This window comes from Oryzias melastigma, linkage group LG14 (genome assembly GCF_002922805.2).
Source record: "Oryzias melastigma strain HK-1 linkage group LG14, ASM292280v2, whole genome shotgun sequence".
NCBI classification, from domain to species: domain Eukaryota; kingdom Metazoa; phylum Chordata; class Actinopteri; order Beloniformes; family Adrianichthyidae; genus Oryzias; species Oryzias melastigma.
Genome location: NC_050525.1, coordinates 21,992,340 through 22,011,610, shown reverse-complemented (window position 1 = coordinate 22,011,610; position 19,271 = coordinate 21,992,340). Strand labels below are relative to the sequence as shown.

The 19,271-nt window shown below is 36.0% G+C and overlaps 1 protein-coding gene across 2 annotated transcripts in view; it reads left to right on the top strand.

The window, feature by feature from the left end:
- The window catches only part of jakmip2 (janus kinase and microtubule interacting protein 2), a 37,735-nt gene that overhangs the window by 14,764 nt on the left and 3,700 nt on the right, over positions 1-19,271 (top strand). Inside the window, exons 2-24 of one of the 2 annotated variants that reach the window (XM_024266288.2) lie at positions 774-1,021; positions 1,189-1,443; positions 1,519-1,761; positions 2,402-2,611; positions 2,736-2,834; positions 4,047-4,193; positions 4,275-4,415; positions 6,341-6,397; positions 6,648-6,770; positions 6,879-7,007; positions 7,469-7,552; positions 9,502-9,564; positions 13,526-13,624; positions 15,201-15,302; positions 15,406-15,459; positions 15,540-15,605; positions 15,691-15,759; positions 16,565-16,642; positions 16,768-16,818; positions 17,026-17,178; positions 17,274-17,339; positions 17,450-17,526; positions 19,209-19,271. In XM_024266288.2, coding sequence (XP_024122056.1) covers positions 893-1,021; positions 1,189-1,443; positions 1,519-1,761; positions 2,402-2,611; positions 2,736-2,834; positions 4,047-4,193; positions 4,275-4,415; positions 6,341-6,397; positions 6,648-6,770; positions 6,879-7,007; positions 7,469-7,552; positions 9,502-9,564; positions 13,526-13,624; positions 15,201-15,302; positions 15,406-15,459; positions 15,540-15,605; positions 15,691-15,759; positions 16,565-16,642; positions 16,768-16,818; positions 17,026-17,178; positions 17,274-17,339; positions 17,450-17,500 — 2,469 coding nt within the window. In that variant the 5' untranslated portion in view covers positions 774-892 and the 3' untranslated portion in view covers positions 17,501-17,526; positions 19,209-19,271. The remainder of the gene's footprint in view (positions 1-773; positions 1,022-1,188; positions 1,444-1,518; positions 1,762-2,401; positions 2,612-2,735; positions 2,835-4,046; positions 4,194-4,274; positions 4,416-6,340; positions 6,398-6,647; positions 6,771-6,878; positions 7,008-7,468; positions 7,553-9,501; positions 9,565-13,525; positions 13,625-15,200; positions 15,303-15,405; positions 15,460-15,539; positions 15,606-15,690; positions 15,760-16,564; positions 16,643-16,767; positions 16,819-17,025; positions 17,179-17,273; positions 17,340-17,449; positions 17,527-19,208) is intronic. The other variant, XM_024266289.2, reaches the window with a different exon arrangement.

Genomic DNA, 19,271 nt, shown 5'->3' with positions numbered 1-19,271 from the left:
TTTTTTTTTTTTTTTTTTTTTTGAGAAATCAGAAATTAAAGGCTTTAATTTGTTTTTCAGGCTGCTTTAGGTTTCTTGCAACTTGTGCCAGCAGATTATTTTGTTTTTTTTCTTCCTGTTTGTCCTATGGAGTCACCTAGCTTTAGCGTTAATGACAAAAGCAGATTCTGTTCAAAGGTCAGTCAGTTATGGGTTTTATTGGGCTAAATCCAGTTAGCCGCTGCTTCTTTGATGTCTTTGTGGCTTTTGCATGTGAGGTCTATTTTCAAACTCAGCCTTGTACTTTAATTACAGATTTGTATAAAATCCCAATGATGTGGCAATTTGAAATTTTATCTAGAAAATTTCGTTTGCACTAGACTGGGCTGTTTGTGTGGTTCATGCATCCTCTTTCTGCTGGCCTTGCGGCCGGATTTGTGCTTTATCTGTCGCTTAAACTGAACTTTGAAAGCAGGTTCTTGAAAAGTTTCTGTAAAATTGATTGTACGGTAAATAGAGGAGATCATTCCCGATTATCTGCATGAGGGACACTACAGATTTGGACATTTATGGTCTTGAGAGGATTCATCCATCAGATCAAATTTTATGAATAAAGCCTTTTTTCTGTTCTAAATGAACTGGAGTTACTTTTATGTTACTTTTTGCTGGTAATCACGTCAGAACAACAACAACAAAAAAAGAATACCCCCCCAAAAATCCTAAATGATGCTTAATTGTCTGCAACACAATCGTCTAACGATGTTCTTCTTGTGATTTCTCCTTTTTCCCTCAAGCCCCTGTGTCTGCTAGGAGAATGAGGAGGAGGCGGCACTGGAAACTTTGGGAGCCCTTTGGAAAGTTTTTGTGAAGATCCAATGAGAGCATCGAGAGAGCTTTTCTAGTTCTTGACTTAATGGCTAAGAAAGGCCGAATGAAGGGCGAGAAGCCCGAAGCCCTCATTTCTGCCTTGCAGGCAGCCAATGAAGATCTCAGGTCCAAGCTGACTGACATTCAGATAGAGCTTCACCAAGAAAAATGCAAGGTAAGGTGCACTATCCAATAAAGTTAGACATCCCAAGATCACAATTTTTAGATGTGAAAATAATTTTTTTCATTAGTTATCAATGGAGGATTCTGAAACATGGGGAGATGAGTATTAATGTTAAACTATGAGAAAAAAATGAGATTATCCTAACCTTTGCTTTGAAGGTGAGCAAGCTGGAGCGGGACAAGGTGCAGGAGGTGAAGCGTGTGCGTGAGCAGGAGCAGCATCGCCACACTGCCATGTTAACAGAACAGCGAGCCAAATGGCACGAGGAAAAGCAAAAGGAGCTACAAGCTCTCAGGGAAAGCCTGACTCGGCAGCACGAGCAGGAGCTGGCCCGCCACGCCAAGATCAAAGACCAGGAGAACCAGAGACTCAAAGCTGCGCTGAACGCCATGCGAGATGGCAGCGGAGAGAAGGTACGGTCAAGGTAGACGGCTGAAGCAAGTTTGCAGTGGAAAGCTGCAGGAACACGGTCTCTTTCTGCTCTACAGGTGCGTACCGCACTCACGTTGGAGGCCAAAGAAGAGGCACGCCGCTTCTTTGACCAGGAGAGAGTGAAGCTCCTGCAGGAGATCGCAGAGCTGAAGACGTCGAAGAAGCAGACCGACGAGGCGCTCAGCAACATGATCCAGGCAGACAAGATGAAAGCCGGAGACCTGCGGGTGGAGCACCAGCAGCATCAGGAGCAAATCTCCAAGATCAAGTGGGACTGTGAGCGGGACATTCGCAGACTGGTATGTACACTTATCTAAAACAATGGACAAAAACGACAATACTCTCTTGTTGTGTAATAAACTTTATGCAGTGAACTGTATTGTTCACTTAAATTTTAATCTAATAAATTTATGAGATTTAAGGTTGTAAATTCACTACTTCAAGTCTTATATTACTTTGTTTTTTTTTCTTTTTGGTAGCCCTAATGCATACTGTCAAAATGTATTTAAACTGTGCCTCTTGAACCCGGTGACAATCTAAATTGTGAATTTTGTGATCCGTTACACCCCTTATGAGTTCATTACTCAAATAAAATAACTTTACTTGTTTAAGTGTGAGCTATTTTAATTCAATTGAACAAAATCGCTTGCTTATTAGTAAAAAATGTATATATATATTTGTTGAGAAAAAAAAATCACCTTTAAAGAAGCTGACTCCTTGTTACTTTAACTATTTCATACTTTTATGAACCATAAAAAATGAAGAAACAATTAAGACCATTAAGAAATGTAAACTTTTTTGTTTTTGTGCCAATTCCCATTGAGGCAGTCATGAGAACTAGTTCTAATTAGACCTTCCTTGTTAAATAAATGTTTTAAAAAAAGCAAAAGAAAAAAACTGAAACATTTGCATATAATACGATGGTCTTCTCCTTTCTAGGTAGATGAAATCAAGGCAAAAGATCGCACCATTTTTGCTTTGGAGAAGGAACTGGAGTCGACGTCAGGCTTTCTGCAGAAGCTGCAGCTCCAGAAAGATGCTCTGGACGAACAGCTGTTTCTCGCCAAAGAGGCCGAGTGCGGCCTGGGAAGTCCCAAAAGAGAGATTCCAGGCAGAGCTGGAGATGGAGCCGAGCACCACGGCAGCCCCGTACGAACAAAGCCAGGCCTTTCTTGAGCCAGTCATAACATTCTTTTCAATACTATCTTCTCATGTTGTTTCTACCTCTTGTACAATGTTTGGTTGTGCTACATACTATTTTAATTCACTCTAGGACTTAAGGAGAAATCAAAGACGCATTGCTGATCTGAACGCAACCATACGCAGGTTGGAGGACCGTAACTCACTGTTGGGTGATGAGAGAAATGAACTGGTATGACCAAGTTCTTCAAATAATAATGAATTATATTGCCCTGCTTCAATACATTTGACCTTAAGATCAGGGGTGTCTGAATTTTTGGGCCAGATTTGGTGAGGTGGAAAAACGTGAGGGCCAACCATTCATCCTTGTACCTTTATGATAACATTAAATGCAAATGAAGTATTTCATGAAAATTATAGTGCAGTGGAATATATAGTTAATGTCTTCACAATAGAAATACATCTAAGTACATTTTTAACAAAATTACTTAATTTCGTATTTGATGAGAAGAACTTTTGTCATCATTAAATCTGGGTTCACATGAAATTTTACTAATGAACTTTTACTGTAAACTTCTAAATATAAATCATCTGGAGAGAACAATAATTAATAGTCATATTATACAGAAGTACATACTACTGATGATTTGATCAGAGAACAAATAAATCTGATCCTTTGGCCTTAACGCCTTGTTCACAACGGACGCGGAAGCACAGCAAAGCAGCGCGGAACGAAGGCGCGGAACGGAGGCGTGGAACAGAGGCCGCTTACATTCGCCACCCTCGTTAGCCTACTATGGTGTTCACACCAGATGTAAAGCGCCGTGATCCTTCAGCTCACGCCATGCAGCAATTGTTTTACTGTCTGGTCAATTTTTTGCTCAAGTCACAAGTAATCAATTCTGTATAAGTTATGTTGACACGTGAACATTTTTTTTTTTTAAATATAAAAACGTTTTCCCAATAAAATACCACGATTGTCAAATGGGATCATATTTTTGTATCTAAACAGACTATAGAGATGAAAAAAGAGAACGAAAAAAAACAAATGGACACACAGATATCAAATAATTGCCCAACTATGGAGCGTGGAAGGGGTGGTTTTGGGTGTCTGATGATGGCCAAAAAAATGCAATAAATAACCACAGCTGAGCTACTGGCATGAAAAAATATGTGTCTGGTGGGAACTGAAAGTTAAGGGGGCGAAAGGCTCTGAAGTTCAGGTTTTTGCTCACGTTTTTGCTTTGAAAATGGTTTATAATGCAGTTCAATCAAGAAAACGTAGTTCTTAGAAGCTGCATAATATGGATTTAATGACAGAATACTGGAAGATTTGAACAAGCATTTGGCCCACGAGCTGAACTTTGGACATGCCTGCTTTAGACCATCCATCGTCTCCATTGATCATTTCCTAATTTTTTTTTAACACGTCTTTCATTACCAGCTAAAGCGCGTTCGGGAATCAGAAAAACAGTGCAAGCCTCTGCTCGAAAAGAACAAGCTGCTGAGTAAACGAAATGACGACTTGACGATGACCATCCAGAAGCTGGAGGACAAGCTGAAGAACCTGACAAAAGAAAACCTGGAAATGGTTCGCATGCTGGCACCAAAACAACATCCAAAAACCGGGTTTGTAGTTGTGGTGATCTAACTTGTCTTTTTGCTCCTGCAGAAAGAGCGAATAAGCTCTCATCCTCCTCTCAAGAAGCTGAAGTCACTGAATGACCTGGACCAAGCCCACGATGACCAGGAAATCACATTTCTGAAGCTTCAAGTCCTGGAACAGCAAAACATAATCGATGAACTGACACGAGTAGGTTTTTGCTAAGTTATTGAGATTTATCACCATTTTCCACGGCACTACACATATTCAAAAAAATTAGCAGAAGCCTCAGAGAAACCAGTTTTATAACCACATTTTTAAATATAACACTTTAAATCACTTCTGTTTAGCCATTTCTGTCCAATGTTGTGAAGGCTTTTTCTCAGAGTTTTTCAACATAACGAGATATTATCTATAATAAATTTAAATGACTGTTCTTGTAACACAGTGGAGAAGGCGGGAAATTTGCCCATTTTTTATGATTTATATTCTTGTACAGGAAGAAACAAGTTCCATGAGGTACACAAACAAATGCGGAAAAAGGCAGTCCTTGCCCGAAGCAGGTACAGTCCTCCCTCTGAGCACTTCTCAGAGGGAGGACTGTACTTTCCATTGACATTGTTCACAAACGTAATCAAGTTCCAGCAATAATCTTAGTCAGTCCTGTCAAAATAACAGAAAAAATGTTATTTACAACCATTCGTTGACTGACTTATTAAAGAAAAGGCGGGATCACCATGCAAACAAGAATGCATGTTAAGACATAATAGCAGAGCATCATCAGCATCAGCAGAGTCTTTCCCCTTCCAAAAAGACTATTGTTTTTAAGAAAACAAGCAGAATGATTATAATTAACCTTTCATCCAACTCAGTTTTTATTACTTTAGCTGTAACATAATAAACCTATAATTTCCTTACATGACAGCTCACGTGTAACTGACTGAAGTGGAAGAAACCTTCTCTTCCAAAATGTTGAAGTCTTGGCTAAAATTTGCTCTTGCATTGTTTGAGTTTGTATTTGACGTTGATTCAGTTTAAATTGGGGGATTTAAAACAGGTTAGCCTGAAAGACAGAGTTTCTGTGATTAAAATAAGAACCTACAGATTAACTGGTGATGGGAGCTTTGATCCGTCTCTTTTAGAATGTTATCCACGACTTCAAGCAACCAGAAATGTATGTCTTAATTTGAGATTAAGAAGTCTGTAACACAGTTTCTGTACTTTATATATATATACTCAAGGCTCAGCTATGAATTGCACGGGCCGCCACTGGTACTTAGACATTCGCACTGTAATTTTCTTAAATCAGATTTTATCGGACGTTTATGCCGATTAAGAAACAGTTAGGATAGGATTTGCATTTTAAGAGTTTTACGTAATATGGGCCCTTTTAAGGAAGACTTGGACGATAAAAAGCCAACATTCTTGGCAAACCTTATAAGTTAAACGTAACAGCCAGATGTTGCAAGATCATCAAATTGTGGGATAGAGAATCTGTAAAAAAAAGAAAAGCAAAAAAGGACAAAATAAAGAAAAATATTAATTCCATAACACAAACAGAAATCCATAAAAAAAAAATATTATTTACCAGGCACTTTTTATTTTTAGGTGCCCAGCCAAATTTCAGAGCCAAAGAACAAAAAAATAAAAAGGAAACCTCTCATTAAGGCCATTGGTTGGCTGAATCATTCAATCATCAATCAGTTGACACAGTTAGTCGACCCAACGCGTCCTCAGGCAGTCTCTATGTAATTCACTCGGCAGTTCCATTGACCGTAATGACCTACAAGTCCAGACAAACACAACTACAAAGAGGCGAAACAACCTGGAGCTTCTGCAGAAGTCAAAAATGTTGGAACCACAAAGAGACATTCCATTGGAACCACAACAATCATCAAACATGGAAAAACATCAGTGCACATGCAAAATGTAATAAACAGCAAATTATTTCACAATGTACCCAGAGGACTTGACTAACCTTTATTATCAATAATAAACAGAATGGGTCATTTTTATTTATTGTCAAGTGTATTTTGAAAAATAATAAAAGCAGGTTAACAACATTAGTTGTTTTCAGTACAAACTATACTGTAAATTGTGTCTTTTATTCATTTTTTTCTCCTGTTTTTGTCCAGGACAGAGAAAAGCTTCTAAGAAAGAAAAGGCATAAAAGAAGTTCAAGGCCAATAAAGGTAACGCTTTTAAGAGCAAAATATAGACATGAATTTATTCCTTGTGCTTTCCATTTCATATATTATTTGTAAAAAAATATGCAAAATTGAAGAGCTGTATGTTGCATTACTACTAACAGGAAGCTATAGCAGTAAGTTGAAGTCAGATCTCTTTAATCTTTGAATTACCCATCATGCCTCTGTGGTCTTTTTTTTCCAAAGAATTTGGCTCAAACCTAAATGATACATATCACACATTTGTTTTCTGCAGAGGCCCATTGTAGTCGACACCTTTTTTGGGTACGATGAAGAGTCTATGGATTCGGAGTCTTCCTCTGTGGCTTCATTTCGCATGGACAGAACGCCCGCCACTCCTGACGAAGACCTGGATGAGGTGAGAGTCTGTCTTGATCAGAGATTTCACAGAAAAAAAAAGTCCTTTACATTTGAATGAATCCAGATTTCACTCTTTAATTCTTGACCTGGAACTTTGTCGATTAAGGGTTTGGCCAACGAGGAATCGGAGTTGCGTTTCCGTCAGCTGACCAGGGAATATCAGGCACTGCAGCGAGCTTATGCTCTCCTGCAGGAACAGAAGGGAGGTTTACTGGATGCTGAGATGGAGGCAAAGGTACAAAAGTTGCCTTATGATAAATATCATTTGCTTTTGTGCAGGAATTGTCATAATTACTTTTATTCATGTTGAGCGGGGGTACACAGAGGCTGGGTAGCATTCATGAACCCTTTGAACCCTCCATCCTTTGATTTTAGGAAAACGATTTATTTCATGTTCAAACATTGAAAAACACATGAGATTGGATCAAATATGTGTATATTAGGAAATCCTGTAAGTGTAATTGTTTCCAGTCACGACAGATAGAGCTCTGACTACCTTGTAATTAGCTGTGGTAGATCTCTAAACCACTTCTGAGGTACTGCCATCTGAGAGCATCGTGTCTTCACCTGCATCTGCAAGCCCACATCATAGTTTTACAGTGATGCTGCATTGAGAAAGAAAAAAAAATCAGTGTCAATTCTTAAAACATTATCACTAAAAAAAATAATTTTTATTTTAATTTTTTGTCGTTTTAGGCTCAGGAACAACTGCAAGCTGATGTTCTCAGGTATAAGGCAAAAATAGAAGACTTGGAGAAAGAACTAGCCTTCAAAGGACAGGTAAGAATTCATTTATGAAAGAGTGTTTTACCTAGATGACCTTTAATGTTTGGAAAAAATATATATTTTTCAAATACTTTAGTTGTCCTTTGATTAAAAGGACGTTCTTGCATTTTGACTTTAGCAAAGGTTTATTTACCAGCTGCTTTCATTGTTGACAACTGATTAAATACTGTAGTTCTTTGGGCTCTTGGCATTTTTTTTCTTTTTGTTGTTGTTGTAATTAGCTATATTTACTGATGCATAGTGTTTTCTTTTAGTTACAGGATCAAAACGTCTCCTGACATCCTTGCTTTCTAAAAATATAGCTAGCTGTTTATTGACTTGAAGAAGAGGCTTTACGTGGTAGCATCGTCTTAAAAAAAATCATCTTCTGATGTTTGTTGTAAAATCTAGTTTATTTTTTTGCAATTAAGTAATCATGACCAGCAAGTAATTAATCATTTTCTTTAGCCTATTAGTTGCTGTGAAAAGCCTAATTTTCATTTAAATTCGTGACATTGTGGCACAGTAAAAGATCAAAACATAATTGGAAAAATAAAACAAAATTTAAAAAAGGCTCACTCTAGGTGGTGATAATCCATTACATTACAGGACTCAATAACAGCAAACCAAATAGACTGCGTTCTCAGTCTTTTCATGCTACAGGTTAGCCACATTAGCGTATTCTTAATCCCTAAGTTTGGGTATGTCCGAATTCCTTTACTACCCACTGTATAGTGAATTTGCCATTTTGTATTGCTGTCCGAATCCACAACTCCAAAATTAACTACACTAGAAATTTCCAAGAAGTCTTTGCAAAAACTGGCATCCATGGATGCTCACTAATAGAGAATATAGACCATAATGCCTTGCGGTTTCAATGTAATTTTTGATAAATTATCCACATTTTCATCATCAGAACACATTGGAGTCACAAATAGATGTTGTGAAATGTTCCTATTGATTCGATTCTCACTTTGTGAAATTGGTAATGTCATATCTGGAATTTAAAAAAAATGAAAGAAAAGTAGTGAGCATGGTGTCTCAATCGCTTTTAAAATCCAGGGCATTAGATACTCATGTTTTACTATGTTTTTTTTTTTTTTTTCAGTAGTTGAGATTTTGGTCATAGTTCAAGGAATTAATCACAAACTACACATCGACACTGCGTGTAGAAACAGAACCACTTAAAACAGTTGCAACACATTAACCTAAAGTGCAGGCAGCTGTGTGCCAATCAATCTATGGAGGGCAACAGACTGAGTCACTAACAGACAACCGAGATAATTTTTTTTCAATTATTAAAAAAATAAAAATAAATAAAAAACAGCAGCAGGCTCTATAGCTGTTATAAAATAGTCGCTTTTTGTTAAAACTGATTTAAACCTGAAAAAAATAACAAGTACTAATCAGGGATTTATTCCTTACATAATAAGTACTAGTTGTAGAATGAAAATAAGATAAATGTAACTAGAAAAAATTGCGCTACTTTGTAGATAATGCTAATTTTTTAAAAGTCTTTGATATAAGTCAGGGTTTGAGATCACGACCTTCCAGTCTCAGGGCGGACACTCTACCATAAGGCCACTGAGCTAGCCGATCTTAAGTTTATTTCTCCGCTTTTATTCATTTGAAGTTTTTTCGTGCGGTTTTAAAAGTCAGTTTTAGTTCTACAACAAGATTTTTCAGTCGGGAAATCTTGCGTGACAAACGGACCCTAAATTGAAACCAGAAGATTGTCTTCATATTTGTGAAGCCCTGTGCCTTATTGAGTAACCTGCGTTTTTTCAACTACACTTAGAGTTTATGACTGATTTATTACCGACTCCATGAGAGGATTACATTTTTGTTGTGTTACTTTTACTCATTCAAACAGATTTATTTTTATGACTGTCATTATTCTTTCATCACTATTAACCGATTTTTGTGAGCTCTGAATGAAACTTTGTGTCTTTCTCACCAACCAGGACTCCAAATGGGTCGAGGAGAAGCAGCTCTTCCTCAGGAGGAACCAAGAGTTATTAGACAAGGTGGGGCTTTTTCTAACCTCAAACAGCTGCTGTTTTCCATAAGATGCTTTCCTTGGGTAATAAATGTGCACAAATTTTGTCCCATTAAAAGCAACATGGCAGCAGAATCCTGATGTTCTGCCCATCAATCTTTTAGTCAACCATCTGTGCTGTCACTACAAATCTTATTTTTTTATTTTATTTTTGTAAGTGTTGTCATGTGAGCTGTAAATGACACGCGATAAAAACTGATATAGACGTTAATGCGTTAATGATTGTCGCCAACCGCAAACACAGACGTGAAGCGAGCCATGTTATACTCCAAACGAGACGGAATCTGAAGCAAAAAATTGCTGACTCAGCAAATATAGTGAGATCATAAAATAATAAACCAAATAATCTTTAATGCTTTGCTAAAATATTATAATTCTATTACTAGAAAAATCAATCTAAATGGATATTCCTCTTTTTTTATTGTGTTCAATTTTAAAAGTTCAATAATTTTTGAATTTGATTTAAAAAGAGAAAGATCTCCTGATTTGGTTGGATCAGTTTTTAATCATTTTTATTTTACTCTGATGATTTGCTCTGATTGGAATAAATGCATTAAATTCAAACCTATTTACAACCTACTTTGCTGCCCTTTCATCAGAAAATTCATACAACATTCACATTGCTTAATTGTTTTTTACTACTTCACAATGAACTCTAATAATTTATCTTTTTTTGGCAATGTTTGAGACCTTATTTTGCGGTTTTTTCACCTACATTTGTGACATTGTGCCACAGTAAAAAATAAAAATACAATTTAAAAAATGGCTCTATGAAGGTTTTGTATATACTCACAGACTTTCAATGTTTAATTGTATATCGCCAAGTTATTTTTTCAATTATTAAAAAAAAAAAAGGTTGCAGGCTCTAAAGCTTTTATCAGGAAAGCATGTCGCACTGTGCATCAAATAGTTAACTCTTTATGAAAACCGATGTAAACCTAAAAAATAACAAGATTAAAGTACTAATATATTACTTAATAAATATTTATTTTTTTATGAAGAATCATAGATATAAGGCCCTTCAAGGTGTGCATTATCAGAAATGAATTTAGTTTGCAGAAGCCATACGATCAGGCCTTCGCTTCGTCCCTTAATTTATTACAAAAACCTTGCCGAGAAATATCCCTTAACAGGAAGGGATAATAGTTATTTATTACTTTTTTTTTTTTACAGATATTTTCATTATACTAAACAACAATTAAGCAAAAAACCTAAAGCTGAACTAAAAAATAAATTTCGAGTACTACGTTTTGTCATTTTTTCATCTGCAAAATAAAAAAAATAGATTAAATTGTTTAAATCAAATATTTAAAGATAGAAAAAAAGTATATGGTATAACTATGTATGCGATGTATGCGTAAATGTGGTTTTGTGTGATCGTAACAAGCGATTTATGCTTAAAGATTTGTGCATGTATTTAGTTTCAAGCTGTTGTGATTTTAATGTGTGCATGTGTAAATTGTTTTTTTCGTCATTTCTTATTTTTGTACTTAAATCAAACCACATCAAACTTTATCTATAAAAGAGTGCTTCTCACACTTGCACAGCTCTAAGCGCTTTACAATTAAAAACATAAACGAGCAAATTAATAAATCAATCAATAAAAAGAGAGAAACCCAATCCACCCTCCCTCCAGTAACACACACAGACATGACCCCAAAAAACAAATAATACTTATAGAATTTAATTAAAAAAAAAAATTTGAAAGAGATTTTTAGATAAACCAGAGAGCAGGGTATTACAATAATCTAAAAAATTAAAAATAAAAGCATGCTTCAGCACCTCTGTGCTCCCAAGAGAGGAATGGGCGGACTCTGGCAATGTTTTAAGATGATAAAATCCAGTCTTAATGACATTTTTAATATGAGGAATAAAATTCAGCTCAGAGTCAAAAAGAACGCCCAGGTTTCTCACACAGTGAGAAGGTTTAAAATTATGAAGATGTGGTAAAATCCTCTCTCTCTTGTCTTCAGGACCGATGATTAAAACTGTTTGCTGAAGGAAGTTCTCTGCCATCCATGACTTTATATCTAAAATACAGTTTAAAAAAGTGTTTAAGGCTCCAGGTCATCAGGAGACATGGCGATGTAAAGCTGAGTATCATCAGCATAGCTGTAAAGTCAATGCCGTGTCTCCTGATGAGATCCCCAAGAGGCAACATGTACAAGTTAAAAAGTATGGGACCTAAAATTGACCCTTGGGGAACCCCACAACATATTTCATGGATTCTTGAGGAGCCAAATTTACATAAAAGTGTTGATCTGTAAGGTAAGAATAAAACCACTTAAGGACATTTCCAGAGAGGACCACTAGACTCCTAAGTCTATCCAATAAAATCTGGTGATCTACTGTATCAAAGATCCAGCAGCACCAGAACAGAAAGTTTTTGTGAATCTAAATTAATTCCAAGATCATTAACAATCTTTAAAAGATCTGTCTCTGTACTGTGGTTCATTCTAAAACCAGATTGATATTTTTCTAAAATTAAGTTATTTAAAAAACTCAAAGTTGAGTAGCAACACTTTTCTCAATAATTTAACTTACAGGTCTGTAGTTATCCAGAGTATTTGGATCTAAACTGCTCTTCTTCAGAAGGGGCCTCACCACTGCTGTTTTACAGGCAGAGGGGAAGACACCCGTCTGAAGAGAGCAGTTAACTATGTTTAAAAGCTCCGACTCAAAAAAATCTATAAAATGTTTCTCCGCCCATCTGCACTTCTGTTTAAGACACCTAATGTCATCAGTCTTCCATGGAAGACTGAGGTCTGTTATTAAAATCATTAACACGTTCTATACCGTTTCCTCACAGTTCTCACCTAGGCTTCCTGCTGGATTTCACTGGTGACATTCAAAAACACACAATAATGATGTGATATAGTCAAGTCAACAGCAGAGGACGCCCCGGTAGGTAATGACAAGGTCGAGGGTGTGTCCTCTGTTGCGAGTGGCCTGTGTGACATGTTTAAAATCCATGCTAGAAGATTTAAAACTCACGAGCATAGACATCATTTTTATAGACATGAAGATTAAAGTCACCAGTAATTAAAATCCTCTTGTACCTATAAATATTAAACACAAAATGTATTGTAAGATACAAATCAAGAATAACACACACACACAAATCCGAAGGTGCACACAAATCAAGATTATGCACGCACAAATCCAAAGTAATGATCAAATCAAGAATTATGGACAAAAAAATCCAAAGTTACAAACAAATCAAGAATTATGGACACAAAAATCCAAAGTTACAAACAAATCAAGAATTATGGACACAAAAATCCAAAGTTACGCCCAAATCAAGAATTATGGACGCACAATTTCAAAGTTTTGCATGAACCAAGATTTTCGCACACACAAATTGGGGTGATACTATTTTCTCTCCATATGGATTTATTAAAGCAAGTAAAAAGAGAATTGCCTTAATCTAAGTGAAATGAGATTTCAGATCTCCAGATCCTCTTTGGATACCCTTCTCCTTTATTTTGAGATGTTTCTTCAGCGATCGTCTTGATAATGCGGTCAGCAGGCGTCTCCTCCAGGATCCCAGTGTGTCCCGTTTGATCGATCTGGATGATTCCTGTGCGATAAGACGACTTCTAGATGAACCACTTTGCTGCACTGTTTTTGTTCAAATAAATCTCATAATAGGGGGTTGCAATGACGGGCTTCAAAGTGAGGAATTTTCCTCTTACTGACAACATCCTCTCCACGAAAACTCAAAAACCCTCTGGTCCTGGTCAATCATAGAACCGTCAGGTACCAGAACCTCAACATGTAGAGAAGTGAATCCGATTCCAACCTCACTTTGTTGGGTTACGGTCACAAACGTCCATATTCTTATGTTACAATTGTTATTAAAAGTATATTTGGATTTTTGTCATTAGGAATTAAAGAAAAAACAATGTTTTGATCGGGTCTGCTTCCAGGTGGAGAAGTTGGAGTCGGATTGCAGTCGGCTGCAGCAGGAGCTCCAAGACTCCAGAGACCAAAATGAGCTTCTGGAGTTTCGAATCCTGGAGCTGGAGGTAAGTCAAAAATCGTGTCCACACAAATGCTGTGCTACATGAGCGTGACACAAGCGTCTTAATTGCAACATTTTTACATGATGAGCAACAATGTTCATGAGTGCGTTCATAATTCAGCTCAACACTGCTTTCATCATCAAGTGTAAGAGCTTGTCTCCCTGATCTGGAGGAGCATAAATTCTAGTTTCCATGATGTATCATTAAAGGAGGATAATAATCACTCTTCTGCTACTTTCCCATGGTTTCAAAAGAGCATGTAAAAGTTTGAAAATATGGAAAGCAATTTTCTTTTAATTGTGTTTTCAAAACCAGTAAACTTTTATTTTCTGGTTATCATATGAGGAAAATAACATGTGAACTTTATACAAGAAAATAAACAACTTTGATGAGAATTTTAAGATTTAAAATAAGCTAAAATATCCGTCAACCCAAAGGTTTATTGCACAGGGTGACAACCACCTATTATTTCTGTTTCAAAATGACAAAGATTTGCTTTCTTTTTCGCCTCATCTTGGGTTCTGCATCATAAACGCATCCCTTGGTAGAAATAATTTCTACTTTTTAAATAACAATCAAATGTCATTTTCAGAAATTACGATTTTACTGCTTTAACCTCTTGAAATGTCATATTTATGACTTTAAAAGTCACAAATATGACTTTTTTTAGACATTTTAAGAAAATATCCCAAAAATGACGTGTTGAGAAAAAGTTGACCTCCACATTCCAGATTGTGTAGACATTTCTTGCTGCTTTTATTCCAAAGTTTATTTGTCTTTCTCTGCGGTTGTGATTGCCTGAGAACGTACGACTAAATGACGGCTACCAGGGTGTTCAGTCGAACTCAGGAGCTGATTGCAGCTTCGGCAGAGAAAACTTTATTGGGAAAGTTCCGATTTAAGATTGATAAAGTTCTCAAAAATCCAAATAATCCACATCTATTGATTCAACTTTTGTCCTTTTTTTTGTTATTGTAGAAACTAGGGAGGAAATCTGACATTGTACCTCGAATAGAAAGCGGGTATTTCATTTTTTCTCATTTTGATCAGCGCTGTATATTTCAAGTTTATTATTTTAGATAAATACTCGAACGGATCCCCACAATGTATTGCTGTAAAGTGCTGCAGAATACGTTCAAGCAAGAAGCGCACAATAACATTCCTTACAGTTAGTGAGACACTCAAAATTCCAGGATATTTTAATAAACGTTCAAAACATAAAGAAAGGGAATTTTATTGATTTGTTTTAAAGCAGACAACGACCTCCAAATACATTTTAAGAGAAAAAAGATCAGCACTTCCCAGAAGTTCTCTGTTTAAGGTTTAAATGATAAAATAATGTTCATGAAATAAAAATAGTAGAAAACTTGAATCTCTTTATTAAACTTATTCATTTTTTAAATGCATTACAAAAGTATCATATCATGACTTGGTATCGGCTGACACTCAAAATCAAATGACTTGGAATTGGATCAGACACAAAAAAACGAATCCGTAGAGAGACTTATAGTTATTTCTGACTCTAATATAGCAGAAGTTTAGCTTTAAAGAGTAAAATGTATTTTATTTCTTTCCGTAGGAGCGTGAAAGGCGGTCTCCTCCGTTCAACCACTTGAGGATGCACCCGTTCTCAGAGGGAGTCAGCGCACTTCAGATCTACTGCATGAAAGAAGGGGTCAAGGTGGGAGGAGCTAATTCCTATTTGAATTGAACTGAGACCTGACCAAAAAAAAAAAGATTTTTACATCAGATGACCTTCCTCTTTATATGTGTTTTGTTTCTAGGATGTGTGCATACCAGACCTCATCAAACTTCTGGATATACTAGGAGACAACGGGGTAATTTACATGCACTTTTAACTATTAGTGACCAAAAAAGATTTTTTTTTTTTAAACAAAGATTTGGTGTTTTTGTGCAGAATTTAAGAAATGAAGAACAAGTGGCTATCATTCAAGCTAGCACAGTTTTATCCTTAGCAGAAAAGGTAAGAAGAAACTGGATGCTGCATCTTTTGGCTCCAGTTTTTTCCACCGCTGCAGACTGAATGTTTGTGGTTTGTCGCCCTCTAGTGGATTCAGCAGATAGAAGGCACAGAGGCAGCTCTGCACCAGAAGATGATGGACTTAGAAATAGAGATGGTGAGCCATACACAATTGTGGTTTTTAGAAATATTTCATCTGTAATAACAGCTTATACATTTTTTTCTTTGCTCTCTATATGTATAAAAAAAATAGATAAATGCTAAAACAAAACAAAAAAGTGACATTTGAAAAATTATACTTTTTAAATAGAAATTATGGAATGACACCAACAATAGAGGAGATTATTACTCAGTGCTGTCATGTGATTAATTTTTTGTTTAATTAATTAATAAATTTAATTAATCTATATAAATTGCAATGATTTTTAACCTAATAACTGCTGTTAGAAGCATCATTTTTTGGTGTTTATTTTAGATTGTGACGTGGCGGTGCAGTATAAGATCAAAATAAAACTGAAAAGGTGGCCTTATTATATTATTTTGAATTATTATTATTATTATAAGAGACTTCCAACCTTTATTTTTACACCACGAGGGGTCATTTTTGTTTTCCAATCTTGAACAAATAGCAAAAAAATAAATAAATCAGGCTCTGAGTGCTCTAATTCACCACATCAAGAAACAGTAGAAAGACTTCTGAGAAATTCCAAAAATATTTAACACAAACTTCCTATTAATGCCAACATTCAAATGTTGATTTTATTATTCCAAAATTTACCACAACATCAAGACAGCAGAAAAGACTTGAGAGTGATTTTATAGTTTCCTTTAACCTATTTGGGTGAATTTGATCATTTTAAAGACTGACCCAACTTTACACCGATAAACATTTATATTTTCATGGTTCAGCCATTTTATGAAGAAATAATTGGCGCCCCTGTTTTCTCCACAACTACCATCAGGAAATGTTCTGCAAGCAGAAAGGATATCTAGAAGAAGAGCTGGACTACAGGAAACAGGCCCTGGACCAGGCCTACATGGTACATGGATAGTTTTTGTTTTATATCTTTCATACACTCATTTAAAAAAAGAAATTACAAGGTTGATCTTGTGACATAATGATGGTTTTACCACTAAAATCCTGATTCTGTTTGGTTTTTGACAGCAAATCCAAGAGTTGGAAGCAACATTATACAACTCCCTGCAGCAGGACAAGGTTTCCTTCATTTCTTATTCCAAAACAATCACGGCACCATCATTTATCTTTTTTTTTTTGAGGAAATAAAATTCTAGTCAGATACAGAAATAGTAAACTTCCATTTTAATTCTAATTTCTGTGAATGTCTATTTTTATTCATATCTTAAAAACCATGTTTTTAAATCCATCGTGGTTCAGTTTTTACACTCGTTTGCCTAAATCCAGGTGATAAAGTACGGCGAGCCTCTGAATGAGCTTCAGAGGGACGAGCTGCGGACGGCGGTGGAGAAGCTGAGGAGACAGATGCTACGGAAGAGCAGAGAGTACGACTGTCAGATCCTGCAGGAGCGGATGGAGCTCCTTCACCAGGCCCACCAGGTTTGACTGACGGAGAAAAAAAAATGACAAAAATGGCTGACAGAAGCGTGTGGCTTTAACCAGAAACTTTTTTTTTTTGCTCCACAAAATTGCAGAGAATTCGGGATCTGGAAGACAAAACCGAAATCCAGAGGAGGCAGATTAAAGACCTTGAAGAAAAGGTAAAAAGTACACATGGAGATGCTCTTTTGTCTTGGAATCACCACATCTGCTGTCACTCGATTATTCTTTCTCACCATCTTTGTCCCTTTCCCCTCCTTACTTTCCACAGTTTCTCTTTCTATTCCTGTTCTTTTCTCTCGCCTTTATCCTTTGGCCTTAAAGTCTGTGGAGTTTCCTCTTGTGAAGGTGAGTTCAGGCCGGACCACAACCGTCGCTTTTCAGGACTTTGGTCAAAACTCATCCAGCTAAAGCAGAATCGCTAAACACAAACATAAATCTGTGTTTTCATTCTACAATAGTGACAGTTTTTAATGAAAGTTTTGAACTTTGAGAGTTTAAGCAAAAAGGTGAGAAATGTGTCTGAGAAAAGTGTGTATTGAGGGGTTTTACAGCCTTAGAACATCTGGAATCCGACTTTGCTGATTTCACCTATAATGTTTTACTTTTTTTCAACGCATTTCCTGCGATAAACGAGGGAACACTGTAATGCTAAATTATCAAAGTTTTTCCTTAAGCAAACATAGTTTGTAACCAACCCATCATTATGAGAAGTGATGAATATTTGACCAAAGTCAGAACACTTTCAATCTGACCGCTCCACTTTTCTTTCCAGTCTTTTTTGTTTTTTTTGGATCAAATATTTCTGTCAATATTTCCACTACTGAGGCTTTTACAGTAGTTCTTCTTTTTGTGCTTATTTTTATTTTATTTTATTTATTGGTGTGTTTAGAATAGCTTAAAGTCTCACGCCGATCCTCTTTTGTTCTATTGGAAAAGCGTGAACTTTTAATTCTGATTTTGACGTTTTTAGCTAAAACTCAAAAACCAGAGTCTTTTTCTAGGACAGGAGTCTACAACCTGTGGCTCCAGAGTCACATGTGGCTCTTTGCCTCCCTCATTTTGGCTCTCTGGTTAATGAAGAATTAAAAAACAACCAGAATTAAGGTACACCAGATTTAAAATCCTTGAATTTATTCAAATACAGAGAGTCTGATGTATAGTGTGCCAAATTGTTAAAAAAAAAATACAGTAAAATTCTCTTAATTAGGTTACAAATTTCTGACTGAGATGCACCACAAATAGTAAAACTTTTTTTTTTAAATCACTGTTGAAACTAAGCTACCTACTACTACATTTGCTGCATTGAGACGATCCTATATGACACAGGGTGTCTTTTATTTTGAAAGGATGTCATAAACCTCTGTTAGAAGTGATATGCTATTTAATTTTAAAGAAATAGAATTTTCTTTTATATGTGGAGTGAAAACGCCCTCATTTCTCATGATCTCTTTGTTTACACTCCTCCTTTATCTTGCAACCCCAACCTAACATTACCTGTGCAAAAGAAATGACGAGCAAAATTGAAGCTATCCCGTCCTAGACATATAATTTTGACCCAGAGGGAGAAAATGAATGGATCTATTTGCCTGCAACTGCATGCATCAGAGCAGGGGGTTTGTGGCCCTGCAGACTGTAGCAAGTTTTATCAAATGCCATTTTTTATTATGCTCCCAATTCGCCTCAGTTTCATAAATTAATACAGTCTTAATGATAATTTATTTTATATATGTATCTTTCATAATGAGAAAATGCTCAAGAACTTGTTCAAAACACCAAAATCTCAATTTTCATTGGCAAAAAAAATATGTTTTGGCCACCAGGGGGCAGCAGAGTATGCTTTAGTAATTGCAATTTGGGATCAAAGTGGACTTTTTATGCTTTTATTTTATTTTTAATAGATTAAATCAGTTTTTTTTTGATAAGCTTCTTCAATGACATAAAAAATAAAATCAATGCTTTATTTTTATGGATTTACTTTAGTCAAACATTTGTACTCATTTATAACTGCAGTCTTTGTTTATTTTCAGGTCGTGGGTCAGCTTGGAGTTCTTGTTTTTGACTGGAATGTTACTTTTTTTTCTGGACAAGCT